Genomic DNA, 20,832 nt, shown 5'->3' with positions numbered 1-20,832 from the left:
AACACACGAATCAAGTCAGGGAACTGATCTCCGACCTTTGCTCCCAGCTCCGCGCTCTCATCCGGCAGTGGCCCATGCCGGGCATCGAACAGCTCCCTTAGCACGAAGAAGAGTTTCTACATCTTTAGCTTGCGAGTCCTGTCGACGACGGAAAAGCAAGGTATGCCACTACCAAACTCTGTCCCTTAGCCCTCGGGAAGTAGCCCTTCTCTTGGAGGTTCATATAAACGTGGGTTGAATGGTTTGCATAGTGCAACGGTGCTCGGCCGACATGTTCTCAGTGTCGAGCAAAGCACATCGATTGTGTTTATTGGCAAACATCTGAGGGTAATTTTAGGGAAAGGTTAGAAGCGCTTGAAGTGTCGCATCCTGCTGCCGTTGTCTATCGTGCTATACAGACTCGGCCAGAGGCCGAAGTCCACGAGATTGTCCGTCGCATTCGAGCCGGTGCTGATGCCGAGGCTATCGCGCGTCAACTCAGCACAGCCGATCTCCTTCTTCAAGTTCACCTGGACCCGAAACCAGATGTCGCTATCAGTTTCTTTACTCACCCCTGAAGCCCTTATACTTGCAAACTCCGACGAACCTTTTATACACTCCTTGATTCACGAATGGAATGAAAACGATCACGCCGGCAATGTCAGTGTCCCCCGGCTGTCGGAATCCGAAGAAAGTTATAAAGCCCAGTACTTGAGGCCGGTTCACGCAGCCTCTATTGCCGACCCTAGAATAGATGAAGTTGTTCCTTCAAAGTGGACTACTTGGGTATGGCCTAGAGACCGGCCCCCCTTTGCCTTACCCTATCCACCCGTGGTGCCAGAGGGTCAGGCACGGGGGGTAGCCTGACCAGGCAAAGGGTCGGTTGACTGAGGAAAAGAAAGATACCTTATTTAATAAGAGATAGCTTAATAAAAGAAAGTATCTAGATTTTAAAAAGCTCTGTGATATTCGCGGAGAAATTTGGAGACAGAGATACCTTCTATGTCATACTAATTGCTATGGAAATATATGTTATTTTATTCCCCAGTCAGCCGACCCTTTTCCCTATCACCGTACCCCCCGTGCTATAGGCACGATCACTGGTGACTTGATGAATAGTACGGGGTCGGCCGATCTCTAGGCCCTACCCAAGTACGTGTTTTGCGTTCGCTCGCGGAAACACCTGGTTCAGAATTAACGTCGCTCCCTGACGAGAAGCATCTGCAATCCGCGATTCGCCGGTAACCCGCTATGGCAGCACAACAACAGTCGTTAGAATCGCTTCTGGGAATTAGTGGCCAGCACAAATCAATCAAGCAGCAGCTTGACGCTGCGTCCATCAAGACTGAAGCTGGAAGAACGACCCTCGCCAACTGTCCAGATCGGCTGCAAGAAATATATACCAGAAGAACACATTGCCAATAAGAATCGCAAAGGTCGAAGGAGCTGGATCCAAGCCCATGGCTTCTTTCTTACAGAAGTCAGTCCTGATTTACGGACATTGCAGACCTACTGGGTATGCTCGAAATGTGATGAACGAGGCAAGAGCTCATTATTCGTCGCCACAAATACAACATCGCCAATTGAGCGCCTCCGAAGGTAAATGGTATCTATACGAGCCTGATCTTTAATGCTTCTTCATTTTCTTACGGGATGTAGGTCTCATATGATCACCGAGGCGGATGACAATGCGGATGAAGATTCGTATTCGTCTCGCGCTGACATTCACCCACCTTCGAAACGGCGTTGCTTGGAGTCTCCTACTGCAAGATCGAATCTCACTAAAGCGAAGGAGTTGACGGTCGGCTGGATCGTTACTGCCAATCTTCCATTCACGGCGCCATCGAATCCGTACTTGCGCCGAATGCTCGATTTACACGATGCATTATTAGCAAAAGAGGTACCGTGGAGTCGGCTGTCAGTGCGTGATACTATGCGGAAATTATTCGAGGTAAAGAAGGGAGTAATATCAAGTCAATTGCAGAAGGCGGTCACAAGGATTAGCTTTAGCTTTGACCTATGGACTTCTTCAAACCGGTATGCTTTCCTTGGCCTCCACGCTCACTATCTCGACGCCTCCTATCAAGTCCAATTGCGACTCCTTGCTCTGCGCCGTATATGGGGATCTCATTCCGGAGACAACCAAGCAGCGACAATATATGATATCTTGGGCGAGTATGGGATACGAGATAGGACTGGCGCGGGTGTCTGCGATAACGCCTCGTCCAATGATACATGCTTAGAGAGCCTCTATCGTCAACTTTATCCTGCAATGGCGGAAGAAGATATTAGAAATCATCGAACAAGATGCTTTGGGCACATTCTTAACCTTGCAGCTCGAGCCTTTCTCTGGGGAGAAGATCCTGACTCGTTTGAGCGAGAAGCCTTCACCGAGGTGGCTTTCCAAGTTGAAGAGCGTGAGCTTCGGCTCTGGCGGAAACGGGGAGCGGTGGGCAAGCTGCATAACATCGTCCGGTTCGTCAGGGCTTCCCCGCAACGAAGAGAGCTGATGAAATCTCTGGCTTGTGACCAGAACGACGAAGACGGCTATCAACTCTTTGAAGAGGAGCGAGCTGCCATCGACCTCGAGCTGATCCAAAATAATGAAACCAGATGGAATTCGACCTTCCTGATGATCCCGCGTGCCATTCAAAAGCGAGAGCACATTGACCATTTCATTGCATATCTCGAAACGAAGACGTCAGAGCCCCGACAACGGGTGCCTGTCCAAGGTCAGCTTTCACCACAGGACTGGCTTCTGTTGGCGGAGATACAGAGTCTACTCAAACCGCTCCATGAGATCACCATGAGGTGCCAGGGTTGGGCCAAAGAAGGACGCCACGGCGCCTTGTGGGAAGTAATGATTGTCTTGATGATGATCACCGACGATGCGTCCAGATCTCTATTAAGAACTGTTGGTCAAAGCTCGATGAGTATTACAGCCTACTAGGCCAATCGCCACTTTATCCGGCTGCCGTTATTCTTCACCCACGCTGGAACGTGTCTTGGCTTGAGGCGAACTGGACCAGCGACGAGCAACCAGTGTGGCTACGAGACGCTAAAAACAGTGTCTGGGAATTCTTTGAACAGCACTATCCACGTGAGGAGCAGCCCGAGACATCGAGGACGATGACAGGAAAAACGATGCGGCAAGACAAGCCCAGTCAATTTGACTAGTGGATGCAGAGCTGCGATCGGTGCATGATGGAGGAAAAAGACGAGCTTGGCGTTTACATGAGGCAAGGGCCAGTTGGGCGAGAGAACTTGAGCAAAGGCACAGCATAAGCCCCGAGATAATAGAGGAGATGCAGTGTCTACGAAACTGGCTACGCCATCAAGCGATCACTATGGGTGAGGTGGTTAGCTTTGGCGGGGACTTGGTGGGTTGGGAGGGAGGGGAGGCTTAATAGCTTTATTGGAGCCTCAGGTCAGCACCTTCATTTCAAGTATATCAATTCAATTCAAGTTAAGTAAGTCCATGGACGATTTTATTTCAAGTAATCAAGTTGGACCCCCAAACTTGACTTACTTGAATTGAAGTCAGCGCTGGGTTGAACAGGGTTGCAATGCGCATGGCACCGCACGTCGGTATGCCTCGGATCCACATGTGGGGCGGGCCATCCTGAATAGTTGATTTAGTCCAGTCACCAGCGTTCGAGACGATGAGCGAGTAGCCTTTCGGCCGGCCGTTGACGGCCTCGGGAGCGGGAATAGTGGCGAACGAGTGCCACTCCACGAGGGGATTGTATGATAGGCGAGCGAATGAGCCGTTGACGGGGACTGTGTAGCCAAAGTGCAGTCTGATCGCGTGGTCTGACAACTTTTCCGCTTGGACGAGTACCTTACGGAGAAAGAACCACGAAGAAGCGACACTTACAGTCGCTACGGCCAGGAGCCAGAATGGTGGTGACCGGGCGCAGGCTTGTCCCAATGAAGTGCCGGTGGCTGCATTGTCCTTGCTTGTGATAATTACTTGAACCCAGAAGAATACGAGCATGGTCCAGTCGATAAATCGATGCGTTCTCTCAAACAAGTCGTGGTGGCGCTTACGCATCGACGGCCAGGCAAGACCGATCATGACGGCGAAAAAGGCCGAGAGAGCCCACGAGATAACTTTGGATATGATCGACTGTTTGCCCCAGTTTGAAAAACTTCCGCTCACCATGCAGACAATGTCGGCGATATTCGCCACCAAGAGCCAAGCTCCTGCACCAACGGCTGCACCGGAATGGACACCACCGAGATGATATATCTTTGCGCAACGAGCCCGAATGAAGAGAGGCCAGGACTTTGGTACGCTGCAAGCGATTGTGTATAGGACGTTGATGACGAAGTCCTGGCGGACGAGAACGGCCGTGACCAAATTGATTGCCGTGATGTTGCTTAGCCACTCCCGGCTGATCCCGGTCATTACCAGAGCAATGGCAGCCGAGATGTTGAACAAGCCAACGAGCGAGAAAAGCCGCCGGTAGATGATGAATACCCGGTAACGGAGTCCGCGCGAATATTTACGGTGTTTCTTGTCGGGGAGGGCGGCTTCGAGATCGACTTGTTCCTCGACTAGAGTGGCATCCGACAGGTGTTGTTTATATTGCGCAGTAGTGCTGGGTGAAAATGTATTTTTGGAAAACTTGGTTGTTTCTTATTGAGCTGAGAGTTATTCTCAGGTTTATATCTCTAGATAATTGTATCTAGGACTTTCAAACTAACAGTCTGAATCCTGAAGGGAAGGGGGATTCCCGGATTTTCCAACAAGTTTTGCGACTGATTTGCAGCGCGTTACCACCGCGTCTGTTAGTAACTTAATACTGGGTCGATTAACTAGCTGGAGCCTTATCACCACCGGGGAAATGATCCGTCGACTTGCCACTAGGGCGACGATTAGTGCTGACGGAGGTATTGAGAAGAGTAGCCGTAATTGGGTTAGATCCTTGCGAGTGACCGCATTGAAGGTTTTGCACTGTGCGAAGAGCACAGGTACAGAACGTAGACTTAATAATATCACCTGTATCAGAAGGAAGGGCACACAACGGGGGATGCAAAACAAGGGCCAGGGCAAAGAGATCATTGCTAAGCTACCGAACAAGGTACTGCGTCTCCCCTTAATTTGCACAGGAATTTGGCTGTAATTAGCAAACCGGCCAGGAATGCCATATGGCATTTAATCTCACCTCGGAACCCTCCGCGCGCCCCTCATTTCCACCCCTTCCAATAACCTACAACCTTTTTTTGATATATCACTTCGATCTGCGTCATACGTTTAAAATGGGCATTCTGCCTAGCCAGACCGCCTCTAGCGACTATCTTGTAATACTTAGCCATACCCCAACCAACGCAAGGAGCCGCAATTGGGTCGTCCAGTTTTCTACATTTATTACCTTGCTCGTTATTTGGGAGTTGTTGAGTGTCTATCCTCCTCCTGTCACATTCGACGTCTTAGAAATGACTTCTACTACATTTTGGTGCCGGGGGGATTCCGTGGCCCTCGTGCCACCTCCTCCTGGCATAACACCGAACTTCGTCGACCCGCCGACCCGAACTCCTTTTGTCATCAGCTCTTCCATTGGGTGTTTGGCTGTCTCATCCTGTTTCATGTTAATCCGTATCTATACCTTCGTCGCAATTATAAAGACACGGGACTCGGCTGACTGTAATACTCTATCATCGAAGCCTGACGACTAGATGCTAACATGACATTGCAGATATGTTGGTTATTGCATGGGTAGGTCGCCACCACCGTGGCTAATGTAAGCGAACAGGTCCTAACACTAAGGCTCAGGCCTTTGCAGCAATATACTCGTCGATGACGTGTACTAGTAAGTAAATATGCCTAAATATGAGCGCAGTATCTTACTCTCCCAGTGGTAAAGTATGGCTTCGGACGCCACGCATGGGATATCCCGTTCTCAACTTTCAACAACAACTTTATGAAAGTATGGCCACCTTCCCTTCTCATTCCACCAAGCCTCTTAAAGCTGACATAATTCTGCCTGAGGTTGGAGCCATTACCGGTACATTCTACGGAATGTCCATCATGTTAACGAAGCTTTCCATCTTGGCCTTCTATCTCAGATTCGTCATAGCATCAGCAAAGCTCAGGGGCGTCATTTATGCCACAATAGTGCTTACCATACTATACAGTCTTATCGCCTCATTTGTATGGGTTTATGCATGTCAACCTCTTGAGAAATACTGGGACCTCACTATCACGGACGGATCCTGTATCAACTTCTTGAAGGTTACCATTTTCAGTGGAGTGATGAATACAGCCACCGATGCGATCATTCTGTTGCTCCCGATTGCGATTCTACGGGGCTTGCGCCTACAAAAAAGACAAAAGCTTGGCGTGATGATGATTATGATGACGGGTGGTTTGTGGGTGTTCAACCTCCTTGCTGCGAGGCTTAATGCTGACGCACAGCACAGTGTCTTGGGTATCAGCGTTGTGAGACTGAAAGTGACAGTAGACTCACTTTCATACCAGGATTTGACATGGGATAGTGTCCCAGGAACAGCATGGTGGTCAGCATTCCCTATTGCTATATGCTTGTGATGCGTTGACATATCCAACTTCGTATTGACAGGACGGTTGAGGTACACTTGGCTTTGGTATGCGCATGCCTTGCATCCCTCAAGCCTTTTCTCGGAAGATTTCTACCAAAAGTAATTGGAAGCAGCTATGGTACCTCTGACAGCAACAGCGGAGGAATACAGCCGACACTTTACCTGACTTCGAACCCTGGTCTGCCTTGGTCACGGGATGGGGACGAGATACCGCTTTGACCTAGTGCCGCAACTGCCTCAAAGTAAGCAGACTGCCGTCCTTGAAGTTAGTACAAGTTTACCAAACTGTGATATGAAAACCAGGAAGTGCCGAGCGCCTAAGCAACAACTGGTTGTCCGCTTCTCGAATGGCCGTGTGACCACCCCGAGAATATAGCCGCAAAGTTCCTAAAAAGCGCCAGTAAACAAAGAAGATCGTTCACCGAGTTCCGCGCCGGCCAATCCACTCTCCATTGGTTAGTGCTACACAGGAATTTGCGCAGCCATATATTTTATTACCCAACTAAGTGCCAACTATATACATAGACCTAGAAAATGATCAGTCCATGGCGCTTTCCAGATCGTGTGGTTGGCCAATAACATCCTGCGAGCCACCTGTAGGGTTGGAGAGCGACGCATCGGTGGTGACGCTATGACAATCCTGTGGCCTATGGAAGATGCGCTCCTGGCTCTCACTCCGCAAGTCGGCGCCTTGGCCGCCGGTTGAAAGATTCTCAGTGCAGGATTTCGTCTTTGTGATTTTGCGATCGAGCTCCATGACCTGCCCGTGCAAAGTGACGGCTCTGCTCTGGCCATTTGACGACTGCCGGTGGCTTGAGCCAAGACTACTGCCGAAAACGCGAGGAAAGACCTGTTTCAGAAACGGCTTCATGAATGGGAGACACGAGCAAATAATGCCGGTGTTCATCTCGATGGCCCTGGGACATTTAGACTCGGAAGAAATAGGAAGAAAGGCACCACCTACACCCAGACGTATCCATCTACGAGATGCCACGTCAAATCGTTGAGGCCCATCAAACCCAAAAGAGATTTAATTCGGAGAAAACCGACGACACAGACACTAGTCACTGTCAGTAACATGGCATGGAAGAATGGAAAGGCGGCGATTTACAAGGAACCAGTCATGAAGATGCCGATTAGGCCGAGTTTCTGCCTTCTGGGCATTTTTACATTCCAAAGCATCGGTATTGGCAAGGCCAACATGAAGAGATCAGTGGTGACATTAAGTGCCAATGTGGCGATGAAGTAAGCCATTCGGTCGATGCAGGACCCATCTGAGACGGTGATATCCCAAGCCATCTCAATGGGATGGCACTGAAATATCGCGACCAGCACTGCTGAGAAAGAATAGCCAGCAACGATTGCCATGAGCAGGCACACAACCGCTCTGAATCTCCGACTTGGGGAGATTCGAAGGTAGACGGCTAGAAGAGATAGCTTCGTGAACATCATGGAGACGCAGTAAAGCGCCTGAGTCGTTATTTGCAGCTTCAGTTGCCAAGACATAGCATTAGTATCTGAAGACTATTAAGCCTCAAACGAGGTCCTCTTTGGATTCAAGTATACCTGTAGGAAAGTTGGACTGAACTTGACGATTGGGACGTTCCAGATATGGACGCCCAGGCCATAGCTGCATTCTTGGCGCACGTAAGTTGACAGAGCCAAAATACGGGGTCCGAACTTGGACTTACGAATGATATTTATGCTCGCAAAGGCAACGGCAGATATCTGTCGTTGAGTCAACATTGAAATGCAAGTCACGTCGGGCGCATGACTATACCCAGGCGGGGATGATCAGATCTAATCACTGTTAACGGATCTCCTGGAAAAGGTACAAGCCGGACTTGTGGGCGTACTCACAATCGCTGTAGTCCACAGTCCGGACGATCTTTAACTTTGTGAACAGCCGCAAAGCACAAACCGACGTCGCGAGAGCAAGACAAGCAATGTTTACCACGACAACGGGCTGTCCACTGTACTCGGGATGGTCGAAAGAGGGGGATATCCCTGGTGGAGGGGGAGCGGCGCCCTCGATAGCGGCATTGTCACTTGGCTGGTCACTCATTGCCAAGGAAGTCTCTTGTATTCCGGGCGTATACCGTCGGCCAAATTCACACAATACAGTGGAGATCCACTTGCTTAGCAATATCTGAGGACGATGAGACTTATTTATGTTCTTTTTATTCTAGGTGGTGCCGCAAAATTCGACGAAGGCTAGGGAATTTAGGTTACCGCGAATTACAAAGCCACGTTTTCTCGAAAGTTTTATCCCTGGCAGGCGGGAATGGCGCTCAGATACTGCATTACGCCACCTTGGAAGTAGTTGACATGGGTGATCGACTATAATATGCCGGCTGCTCTCCCGTGGTGGGCCTAGCGGCAGCTAGTAAGGGGAAAGCCAGCATGTGCCTCGAACACACGAGTCATTCCCGGTGTGTGAAGCCTTAAGGCATCCTTTAGTCTATCCCTTTGAATGTGTTAAACGTTCCGCCAGGTCACTCTAGAGACACCAGCCTAATTAAAAAGCCAGGAAGAAAGGCGGATTATTCACTACCTAATTTAGCCTCTGCCACTTGTCTCACCATTGCTCACGTCCCCAAATGAAGTGATGCATCTTTTTCTTTGCTAGAGGCTTCTCAGCGTTGTTACTGACCAGCCCCAAAAGCTTCCTTGAGCCCTTTGGCGTTGGCTTCCTAAGCCGATTACCTTGACAAGCAAGGCAATTAGAACTTCACCTTGCAGTCATCATATGCATTGAGGGCCTCGGCAAGCATCAATGGATGACTCATTAATAACTTCTCCATGACTTTGAATGGTGTTTTGGCGATGCATCTCAAGGTTCCCCGCACGTAACGAGGGTGTAGGACAAGGTACTTATGGGAAAGCCTGAACAAATTGAAAGGTGATAGGCTTAACTTCTCAGAAAATTTAAAGCCTACTGTACTGGGCATGTGATATCGAATGGATTGCCTAGATATCTAGGATCCGTCCGTGCATCATTTAAGGCGTCGGATCATCCGCGAGGCCAGGCGAACGGTCCACAGGATTAGTTTGTCTTGGCGTAACCAGTGGCTATTACTGTCATATAAAATATAGGTCGGTCTCGGTAGACTGGTAGACTGGGTCAGGGAAACCTCTTGTTGCACTGATAAGTATGCGAAAAAAGAATTAAGGTCAGATAAAACCAATAATGAGCAGTAAGAGTGTTTTTTTGTTTTTTTTTTTCATTATTATCTGAAATGTGGGGTCCTCCATCCCACAGATTATACTTAAAGCACACAGCTCGATTAATAAGTGTTGTTGTTTCCTGAGGCTCGTTAAGATCATGCCTGACATGCGACACCACGCTCTAGAAAAACTCAAAAAGAATCGTCTCTTCTCAATACCTATCATTACCTGCGTCTCGCAGCAGGGGGCAGTCGTGTGTGACCATCATGTTGCAATCAAATGGAACACGAATCCAGCCACATCATATCTCTTCTCTACGTTAGGGACAAGGCAGAACACATGACCCAATCCCAGCTTCTTGTTCGTTGGGCAGTCGCCAGAGTTGTCGACATCCGGCGCCACGCTGACAATGTAATCGCGCAAATCTGGGAAGTTCCGGGTCTCATGCCCGGGTTAAATAACTTATCTTTATAGAGTTATAAAGTTCGATGAGGGCGGAGAGCGCCCGCATATAAGCGATCAGGCTGGGGTAACAGTAAGGCTAGGAGGCATCCACCTCCCTTACTTCTGCCAGGCGTATTAGCCACAAGCCATTCTTTTGTACAACGGCCAATGGTGCCCCTTGTGGTGACGTTACTGACTAGTGGCGATTAGCTCAAGAGCTAATGCGCTATGATCAAAGAAGCCGGCACTTGAACTACCGCACCAACTCATGAAATTCGGTAGCGCCTGTGGATACACGCTAGTTTGAGCCATTTCCTTCATTTGACCAATAAGGCTATTTAACAAGATGTCAGATCTTTATTTACATCCTGACCAATTAGAGGGCTAGTATCAGGCTAGTCTGTACCCACAGGCGCTACCGAATTTCATGAGTTGGTGCGGTAGTAGATCTGCATTTGCGGGCGCCGTGCGTCTTATGAAAGTGACAAGTGCTTAATTATACCGCCCTTCTCGTATATAAATCTCACGGAGGATGATCTTGAGCCTTGTCCTTGTTGGGATTTATTAAAAGTATCTGGATTTATAATAATGGCTTTGCTAATATTAGGTCTCCTATGAAGCAACTAGGCCTTGAAATCGTCCCTGTACTTTAGTTTAGGGCGTGAGTTCTATAGAGGTCTAAGGCGCGGCATAGTGGAATTTGCCGTTAGCTTGAACAATGTTCACCTTGGCACCTCAAACCGTTTCGGTGGCTGTCCTAGTGTAATTTAATCTCTTCCAAGCCATGACTTGTGAAATTCTGAGTAATGGCTGGAATTAAAGAAAGAAGAGAGCTTACTGCAGGGGACCCTATTTTTTGTCTGTTTCTAATAGTCGTTGGCGCTCCCACAAGAACAGATATTAAATAGGTGCTAGGTTGTCACATGCAAGCAGGGTTTACGGTTGTAGTGATAACCCAATCACCCGGGAAGTTGCTTTCTTGATACCAGTTGCTAAGGTGATTTTGGCCTGCAAATACGATAAAGGGCTGGACCGCCCAGCCTTCCGCATCAATTGCTTGGATCACTGTAACCCATTCCCGATCTCCAGGCTGTACTTTTTTAGGGTGTTATTGAGACGTATGGGGAAAAGTATAACGACTGAATTCAATTGATCAGATGCTTTTATATGTTTTTATCTGGAATCCTGTATTTAAAGTTTGAGATTTTTGGGACACTCGCTTGTGTGGAGACATTCGCTTGATAGACGTTGCCAAATCCGAGAAGCGTGCACGGGCCGGAAAAAAAGGTATTGGGTGCCAATACCAGTGGTAATTGGTACAAGTAGGATATGGGTCCTGGCACCTTACATTGCGTATCTAAAGCTCAGGAGAAAAGAGAACAAATTGAGGGCGGCGCCATCTTAGAGCCTAGCGACTATAGTCGGCTCGAGAGTGACTTCTGCCAAGCGTAACACCTCCTGAGCTAAGGACCGTTTCCCGAATGGGAGACACACCGACGGCGCGGTGATGATAGCGGCGGCACGATTCTTTGTGCGCAAGTCACTGTATACAACAGACTTCTAGGCTGCTTGCCCGGACCAAAGTCACACTACCAGCCGCCCTGCTCCGCGGGCAACTGCCTGCTACCAACCTGGTCACCAATGCTCGAATTCAAAGAGCGATATGAGGCTGCCCCCTTCAATCCGGCCATCTCCACATCTTCGACAATTGGGTTCTGACTTCCAATTTCATCAGCTTCGTTGGAATCCCCCCTTGTGGCAATGTTCGCGCGCGACTCATTGTGGCCGACAGACTGGAGCACGTAATCTCCATCGTGCTTGGCACCGCGTGGCCAGCCTCGAGAGACGATGTTCTTTGTTGACCGAGAAGCTCTCTCAAGAACACCTGGAAGGAATCTCTGAATCAGTGTCTTAAATGCCACGGTGCAAGATAAGACGAGGGCGAGATGGATTTCTACAGATGACCAGTTCAATGATTCGACCTAATATCTCAGTTAAAACCGGGCAATGGAGTAAAGATGTGTCAATGGGGGCGCACAGTCGTCCCTAGGTAACTATCAGCAGGTATTCAAAGGCAGATTGAAGTTTCCATACAGGTATTATCTCCGCGGTCTACATCCACGATCAGCTTTAAGTTTGGCAAGTTTAGGGAAGAGACTTACAATCTGGGGAATATAATAAACGCACAAGAGTTACCAGGCGGAAAACACTTGCAACTAGAACACTTCTTGCCGTTAAGACCCATGGCAACTCACTTATTGACTTGGCCGAGAAGACACTTACAGGAAACCCAGCGCAAACACCAATACCAATCCCATCCGCTGCCTTTTGGGTACTATCAAAATGGTCAATATTGCGTTCGCCACCAATATCTGTCTACTTACGATTTAGATGCCAGAGGATCTGTATTGGCATGGCATAGATGGCAATGTCAAAGATCATGTTTGCGGTCGTATTAAACATGTAAAATGTGTTTATGTCGATGCAATGGCCTGGGATATCTGGTTTCCAGAGTTTCTCGAAAGGCAAACATAATAACATGGATACCAGCGAAGTGGAAATGCCAAAGGCAAAGACCAGGACCATCGAGACGTATAAAGCCAGTCGGTAGGTCTTATGAGGGGCGATGCGCAGGTAAAGGCTAAGGTAGGATAGCTTAATAAACATCTGACAGAGTCCGTAAATTAGCTGCTTACTTGTTAGTGCCAATCCTGGAAGTACAGATTGAGTGTGGTTGACTCACGCCTGACAACAACATGACCCGAGTGTATGTTGGCACATTCTCGGGTTGCAGGTATTCAATATGGAGCCCCTCTCCATATCTTGTTGCTGGTTTTACGTTAGTAAAGACTGAGGTGAATTTATCAAAGCTGAAACGACCTACAGAGCATATAGAGTGTCGAGAGTGCCAGGCCAAAAAGAAATGCAATCGCAATGAGAACTGTATGATTATCAATACGCCATTTGAAAGCAATGGTACAGGAAGAGCGCCAACCGTCATCGGGACCAATTTTCTTAACAACGAATGCCCGGGTGGAAAGTCTCGCCGCGATAGCGAGGATTGAAAGAAGCATTAATGCGATATTTAGCCCGAGGATTGGAGTTCGTCGGTCCTCCATAGTTGCGAATGCTTTACGTAAAATGTAGGGAAATAATAGACAGAGAGTTTGAGATAATTTGAGAGCTATAACCACTTGTATATATCTTGTCCAAGATGCTTTGGGCGATCGTTCGGAGCCTGAGCCTGGAATCAAAGTCCATCAATCCTCCTTGACTGACTCGACGTGGCGTCTGCTTACACGGCCACTGTATCAAAGCGTTAGATTGAACTGTGAAATCTAGTCATTCTCTTCGAACATTGGGACGAGTCCAGGGAGCACCGTTCGACTACGTGCTGGCGCTATACGCCCTGGTAGAACCTTACAGCCACAGAAAGATAAGCTGTTTGGACGGGGTTACCCTAACCAATACCTGACCAATCCACCTCACTCAGTTGATGTCTTGTCTTCCAATCACATCAATTGGGGCGGTCCACGAATAGCAGGCTTTGGATGCCGGTCCGTCAGTGTATAGCCAATAGCAGCTCTCGACTTTGAGACGATCCCCTCATGCACCCGCCCCTCTCAAAGTTAGCTTCTCCGTCTCCCTCTTTAGCTTCTCCCACGCCCAGCAACGCGTCTCCCTGGCTCGCTCAGAGAACGCCCAGCCTGGGAAATGCCTCCAGAGCGTACGTTCATACTGTTCATCGCTTACGGAAGAGGTTCTCACAGTCGAGACAGGGGTCGAGGTTGAACGGGTAGGATACGGCGTCGGGCAGGGTGTTGATTCGGCAGCGGACCCGAAGCCGCTGTCGGAAATGTCGAAGCAGGAATCAGGCAAGGTCATGGTAAAATAATCTCTTTGTCATGTCGAAAACGCAAAACATGGTGCAGGTGATGGGTCAACAACAGGTCGTCAGGTCAGCGCGAATGACGCGTCCAACGCGACCAGTTGGCACAATATGCCCTTATCCTGCAGATGTTTCAGATACTTGCCTTTCGAGCCAATTTGATGTGGACGAGCACGTAGCGAGTGCCATATTGGGGTCGGGTATTAGATAAGTCCCTAACATCCTTCACATCACGAGCTTGACGCGATTAGTATCGCTTGCAATTTTTCGCGCAGTATTGAGATATTGAGGGATCTGGACGCGTTTTTTGAATCAGCTTGCGGGCAGTTATTTAATGGTATAATTGTTGTATTATAAATTCAAAGTATGGACAGTCGAACTTGATATTTGCCGGATATGTTGTTGAGGAAAATGTACACTTATTGATGGCCCTCATAACGATATGCACTCACGGAGCAAATCCTAAGTATATCCATCGAGACTTACGTCATCCCAATAAGAAAGCGTAGGACATTCGAATAGTGTTTCCTATATTGTATGTATTCTAAAATTGCGCTGTTCAGAAGCTTCATGGTGTTTTTGACATAGGGTAGCAACATTGCAAAGATTATGGGGCACATCAGCCTCTGTTAAAGGCATTCTGCCAAAATATATGGGCGCCCTTAACTACCCCACTTATAATCCACCCAAATCCACCCTATCCATCCACGACATTGCCGAGTGGATTCGGTGGATTAGCCAATCCACTGGGATTTTGCCAGTGGAGTGGACAGTGGAATCCACGAGTGGATCCACTACGTGGATTGGGTGGAGTGGCTTTCAACCTTGCGCGTAATCGACCATCTGAGGAGCACCCCGGGCCAGATTCATATCGCTTTCGATGGCTGGCGCTCCAGGAACCGGCACGCGCTCTATGGGATAGTGTATTCTTTTGTTGACAATAATGGAGCCCCATCGAAACTGGTCCTTGGCCTGCCGGAACTGAGGATTTCGCACACTGGTGAGAATATTGCAGCGCAGATCCTGGAGATACTGGAGAGTTATGAGATTCTCGACAAGGTGGGATACATGACGTTGGATAACGCTGGCAACATGGACACTGCTACGGAGGAGCTTGCAAGGGCGCTGGGCGTCGATTCGAAGCAACGGAGAATACGATGCTTCGGCCACGTGCTTAATCTTGTTGTCAACGCCCTATTGTTTGGGCAAAACCCTGAGGCTTTCGAAACCGAGGTCGATGGGGAACCTGGTTTTGATGTTACTCAGCACGAAATCTGGCGGAAGAAAGGCCCCGTTGGCAAACTCCACAACCTGGTGCACTGGATCCACCGGTCGGACAAGCTGACATATAAACTCCGTGCTCTTCAGGAAGAGTTCTTTCAAAACTCTGACATCCCAGTCATTCAAGCGAGGAAACCTTTGGACGTCGTACGTGATAATCAGACTCGCTAGTTGTCGACTCTCTATATGATGAGGCGGGGCCTGAAGCTACGACCCTTTCTCGAGGACCTCATTGAGAAAACCACGATAGAATTCAATAGAGAACGCCGGAATGGTGTGAGAAGGACAGAGGAAATGCCTCTGTGCCTTTGTGAGGAGAGCCTGCTCAGCGAGAATGACTGGATGGTTGTTGAGTTAATGGAGGAGGTGCTTGTTGACTTTGAGGAGGCACTCCGTATGCTTGAGGGTGATGCCCAAAGACGACCACGCAAAGGAGGACATGTCGAGGCATACGGCAATATGTGGGACGTCGCCTCAACATATGAATTTCTGATGGAAAGGCTTGAGGAGTGGAAAGCAGTTGCGGGAAACTACCCGGATTCCGAACACTTCAGGGTTAACATTAATTTAGGATGGTGCAAGCTGAATGACTATTACACGAAGCTTGATGAAACGCCAGCATACTATGCCTCAGCGATTCTGAATCCTGTTTCGCGCTGGGCATATTTCGAGAACACATGGACTGATGAGACACCGCTGGTGTGGCTTGAAGAGGCAAAAGATATGGTGAAGAAATTGTGGGAGGAAAAGTACAAATCATCGCCGACACTGTCAACGCCCAATGGAGAGCCTCCACTGAAGCGTTTGAAGGTAATGAGTGCGCTTGAGAGGCATCGGGCTTGTAGAACGTCGTCGCTGCCAGACGAAACTGCTTGCTTGAAAGGTTCGTGGGATGGGGACTATGATGAGTATGATCATTGGCTACGCAATCCCGATGCGAAGCACGATCCACTGGTGACAGATCCACTGCGGTATTGGTGGGAGAAACGGAAAGACTATCCACGACTGTCACGGATGGCTCTCGATGTGCTCTCGATCCCACCTATGTCTGCAGAGTGCGAGCGACTATTTAGCGTTGCTGGGCAAATGGTGTCACCACTTGGGACTCGGCTGGAAGCCAGTACGATAAGGATGACGCAAACATTAAGATCGTGGGTGAGAAGTGGGCTAATTGAGGCCGGAGATGCACTGATAGATGTGTCTGAAGAAACTGCAAATAGCATTAAATGGCAAAGCAGAGAAGGATGATTAATACGTACCGGAGGGGGGAGGTGGTCCAGAGGGTGGGGCTCGATGTGTATAATTGAGCTCAACCGTTTCAATTCAACGCCATCAATCCAAATTCAAGGCGTGATGGTTCAACTCCATGGACTACACGATGAGTAAGCTGTCCACTCAACTCAACATGGACGCCGGATTGATGGAATTGAATTGTTGACCACCCTGATCAAAAATGCTGCTATCAAAATTCTCTGGGATATTTCCCCAGTAAAGAGCCCTATCACTAACTTTTATTGAAGCAGTGATGATTCCGTTTTCGGATCCATGGGTAGACGCACCAGTGTTGTTGGATTACGCAGGGATGCTGAGTGCAGTTGATAATTGATTGTTATTATTAACTCCTTGCAGTCGAAGGACCTTTGTGGCCTTATATCTTCGACTGTTTCTTTCTTGGACTTGAGTCCTAGAGTCCTAGAGTCCTAGATGGAAGTCCTACGATTTGAGTTTTAGGACATTAAACTTTAACTTTAATCTTGAAACTTAATCCTGAAGTTGAGGGGGAACCATCAATTCTTCCAACAATCGATTGTATATTCCAAACCATCCTAACTTGTTCCACAGACTTGAGAAAAACAAGGGCCTAAGCTCATTAAACTGTGCTTGTCTCGCTCTACCATATGCCTGGGTTTTGACCCATTTTGAGGAGTTTTTGTTTCTGAACTCACGCATCAACCCTAACCTCCAAATCCCCATATGAGAGAGTCCAAGCCCGTCTGATTCGTTAACTGCTGTTGCGGTCCCGTACTCATATATGGCCCTGGAACACATCCAGCGAGAGGCACATCCGAAATCATCCGGATAGAAGCCATCGAATCATGCGGCTCGTAAAGGTTTGGGAGCCGTTGCAAATTTACGCTGAGCATGCCATCCCTGACCTCTGAAGCCTTCGGCCTTTGATAAAAGGCGGTCGTTGGGGTCGGCGAGTTGCTAATCGCTCTGAGGCTTTGAGAATCCAAAGAGCCAGTAGTTTTGGTGCCGCTCGAGCCTACATATTCAGGATCAATTGAGCAGCCATAGGCCGCCAAATCTGAAGAACAAGCAAGCAAGGCGTCCACGGACTTCCTTGCCTCGTTGGCAATATATGTTTGAATGAGATCGCAGTTGCAGCAGGTGTGCCGTAACAATTCCGTCTTTAGATAGTATATTTCGGTGGTCAGGGAATCAAAACACGAAGACAGGTAGCGGTTCCGGTCTTCCATGGCTCGTTCTCGGGAAGAAAGGGCAGAGGCTTCGTCGCGTTTGCGTAACCGACATCTGGCGGCAGTGGCTCGGTTACGTTCGAGGACGCGTCTTTGGCGGGGATTCTTGACAAGGTCATCATCATCGAGCTCCTCCTGCTGTCCTGTTGGACCCGATCCTTTGGACTGTTTCTTTAGTTTCCGACCGCTTTTTCTCGGTTCAAGCGACTTTACGATCACCGCAGTGGCGCTGGCTTTCGAAGGCGCCGATCCTGGCCGCGCTTGGATCCGGTTGCGAAACGGGTTGACTGGTGTATCGCCGCGCTCAGCATTCAATAATATCTCTTGCAAGGTTTCGCCGTCCCAGCGTCGATTGGGCCCTGTGGGTTGGGCCGGTGCGGCGCTATATTGGGGCTGCTGTTCTGGAATATCGACCCCCCCCACTGTTGGGACTGGGAACATATCAATTGGTTCCTCGAAGAACGAACTATCCGTTAATTAATTTGCGTGGCATGGTATAGCATTATATTTCCAGACATCGGGGAAGCACAGGACTCAATCGACTTGATGAAGGAGTCGACTGGTAGGGTGTGATAAGTTAAATCTAGAGGGCACGAACCTAACATCTCCCATCGAGGGAGAGCATGGCAGCTGTAGGAATGTTGCCATCTGGGATCCGAGTCCACGGGTACCAATGGACAGTGTGGAGGGATGTCTTGGCCTTGGGGTCTGTACAGCCCGCACAATGGGTGGCTTTGAAACCACAAAATGCAGGCTTTCAGAAGCTCCCATGCCTGGTCTAGAGCTTCTCGGACGACGACAGAAATAGATGGAATAGTCAGGCAGGGGAAGGCTAAACGGTGGCTCAATAGTTGAGATGGTATTACTAGGCCATGTGTCTAGTAACCCTAAGCATGTAAGAAGAATGTGGTGATAGAATCCTTTAACGATGAGAACCAAGAGCCCTAAAGATGGAAGCAGAGCACGAACTGATGAAAGGAGTCGGAGGTTTAAATATGGGAGCAAATAGCAGCACTTCTCTCTTAAGTGCCACAAGTCTCCACTAGGGCCAAGCGAGGTATCGGCCAGAAACTGAACCAATGGACGTATACCTTCTTCACTGGAGTAATATTTGATTTGCCCAGATTCTGGCCGATACCTCGCTTGACCCTAGTGGAGGCTTGTGGCACTCAAAGAGATATCTCCATTAACTATTATCACCGGAATGCGATACTGGACCACCACTAGCGCGACCAGCTTGTGAAGTTGGTGCCGTGGGGGAAGTATACTTGTAGCGTAGGAGCGGGAGGTACAACAGCAAGGATGGGAGTATAACTCAGTTCAAGTCAACGTAAGTTAGCTCACCCCCCTGGCCTAATTCATATATCCCATTGGCTCCTTGATAAAATGTTGATGTGGGTTGACTTACGTTGACTTGAATTGAGTTGCTCCCATCCTTGTACAACAGAACCTCTTAAACAAACCCACCACCTTAATTCCTCAATTCAACTGGATTCGGAGCATGTTCAAGCCCAGCTCGCAATACAGAAGACTTGGGGCCTTGTGATCAGCAGTCACACACCGGGGGACCAGGGCCATTACCATCCAAATATCTAGTGTAAGGGCGGCCAATATTTGGGCACCTAGGTGCCCAAATAACCGTGGGCATCCCCCTAGGACACGCAATATTATTGGCTCAAAACTCCCCACATTTTGACAAAGCACTAAAGCCTCAGCCGGCCTTCATGACTCGTACGGCTGGTACAAATGCACTAACACCTGAGACTGCGCTAGACATTTGCTGCGTCGACTCAACTACAAAACCATCATTGATACCTGGAGATGGTGTTGCATTGAAATGAAACGTATATGGGCCAAAGAATATAGTCACTTTCTACTTAATAATCGAGACGTTTTGAGCGCTGAATTGGCGTGTATCCTGTGCTCTTACTCCTCACAGGGCGGCGTTTGGATCAGTTTTCATGCTGTCGACTCTGCAGCGCTCCGTGGACCTATAGAATCGTGTTCACCGAAAAATCATGTGTTCAAAACTTTAACCATCCATTAACCCCACAGTTAGGCTACAGCAGTATCTTTGAGCCCATTCCCCCGCCCATCTGTCCTGCAACAGCTCTCCAAAGTAGCCCTAACCGTCCTGTTGTAAGCTATGTATTGGTGCCACGCTTAGTCGGGCGGCGCACCTGGGTGGGCAACTTTATTTGGGCACCTAGGTGTCTATGTATTGGCCGCCGCACGTCCACGATTATTAATGCTCAGTCAGCTGGAGTCTCTGGGGCTATTTTGAGTCGTGGATATCAGAATCAGCATACCAGACCACAGACACAACTGGCCAATGTGTTATTCTTTAGGTTAGCAAACATAGAATGGAATCATGGATCACCTCCTACTGTTCCCAGTCATTGGGACAGCTGAAACAGCGCCTGGATAGGTAATGCGGGCGTACATCCCGTAAAACCCCTGTCAAGTGAGAGCGGAGGTGATGTGAGTGATCGGTGTGTAGCGCCAGGGTCAGATTACTCGAGTTTCTACTGTTCGCAGGGAAGACATTCTGAAGAAAAGTTTGGTTAATGTAGTCGTCTCGCTATTAATCACCCCCTCGTCCGAGTTTTGCTCATCATATGCCCATATTACGCGTCCCGTTATCTCCATGCCGCTCGATGTGAAGTGTCTGTGCAGTACAGCCAAATCGTTCGTACTCGAACAGATAGGATCGGCTGTTACCGGTTTTGACCAAATTGCTGATTTATATTGAGCATACGATCTTTTGGCAACTATACTATAACGACCTGGCAGCAGCGCCACTTTAACCGTTAACTAAGGTGGCGTATGGCAGTTATCGGGTCATATTCTGCCTGCTTCTTTTCCGTTCTTATTCTGCTTACGACCAACGTGGACTCGGCCTAAATAGTTTACATCGGCATTTGCCCTAGGGTGCGAGCTGATGTCCCGATCGGGACTCTAATGCAAGCCCTTAGCGAGCTTGGTCGTTAGCTTTAGCCAAGTGAGCCTCGAACAGAGTAATTGAAG

The 20,832-nt window shown here is 48.7% G+C and overlaps 5 protein-coding genes across 5 annotated transcripts; 1 reads left to right on the top strand and 4 right to left on the bottom strand.

Annotated features, from left to right (window-relative positions):
- Positions 1–3,305: 3,305 nt before the first annotated feature.
- On the bottom strand, positions 3,306–4,390 carry FOXG_06649 (uncharacterized protein; the record flags this gene model as incomplete). Its single annotated transcript, XM_018385332.1, has 2 exons — positions 3,306–3,389; positions 3,509–4,390. 2 exons carry the CDS (start codon positions 4,388–4,390, stop codon positions 3,306–3,308), a joined length of 966 nt encoding a protein of 321 aa, XP_018242636.1.
- A 1,938-nt stretch (positions 4,391–6,328) lies between these two features.
- FOXG_19337 (uncharacterized protein) lies at positions 6,329–6,767 on the top strand (the record flags this gene model as incomplete). The annotated part of the gene is made up of 4 exons (XM_018399550.1): positions 6,329–6,350; positions 6,406–6,424; positions 6,564–6,588; positions 6,681–6,767. 4 exons carry the CDS (start codon positions 6,329–6,331, stop codon positions 6,765–6,767), a joined length of 153 nt encoding a protein of 50 aa, XP_018242635.1.
- A 314-nt stretch (positions 6,768–7,081) lies between these two features.
- Positions 7,082–8,608, bottom strand: FOXG_06648 (uncharacterized protein; the record flags this gene model as incomplete). Its single annotated transcript, XM_018385331.1, has 7 exons — positions 7,082–7,460; positions 7,508–7,603; positions 7,655–8,031; positions 8,110–8,180; positions 8,235–8,271; positions 8,324–8,343; positions 8,404–8,608. The coding sequence occupies 7 exons, from the start codon at positions 8,606–8,608 to the stop codon at positions 7,082–7,084; spliced, it is 1,185 nt and encodes a 394-aa protein (XP_018242634.1).
- A 3,136-nt stretch (positions 8,609–11,744) lies between these two features.
- On the bottom strand, positions 11,745–13,229 carry FOXG_06647 (uncharacterized protein; the record flags this gene model as incomplete). The annotated part of the gene is made up of 8 exons (XM_018385330.1): positions 11,745–12,137; positions 12,194–12,201; positions 12,250–12,267; positions 12,318–12,379; positions 12,439–12,490; positions 12,540–12,843; positions 12,899–12,984; positions 13,040–13,229. The coding sequence occupies 8 exons, from the start codon at positions 13,227–13,229 to the stop codon at positions 11,745–11,747; spliced, it is 1,113 nt and encodes a 370-aa protein (XP_018242633.1).
- Positions 13,230–17,280: 4,051 nt separating this feature from the next.
- FOXG_06646 (uncharacterized protein) lies at positions 17,281–18,246 on the bottom strand (the record flags this gene model as incomplete). The annotated part of the gene is made up of 1 exon (XM_018385329.1): positions 17,281–18,246. One exon carries the CDS (start codon positions 18,244–18,246, stop codon positions 17,281–17,283), a length of 966 nt encoding a protein of 321 aa, XP_018242632.1.
- Positions 18,247–20,832: the final 2,586 nt, after the last annotated feature.

This window comes from Fusarium oxysporum, chromosome 3 (assembly GCF_000149955.1).
Source record: "Fusarium oxysporum f. sp. lycopersici 4287 chromosome 3, whole genome shotgun sequence".
NCBI classification, from domain to species: Eukaryota; Fungi; Ascomycota; class Sordariomycetes; order Hypocreales; family Nectriaceae; genus Fusarium; species Fusarium oxysporum.
This window is presented reverse-complemented; position numbering and strand designations above follow the sequence as displayed.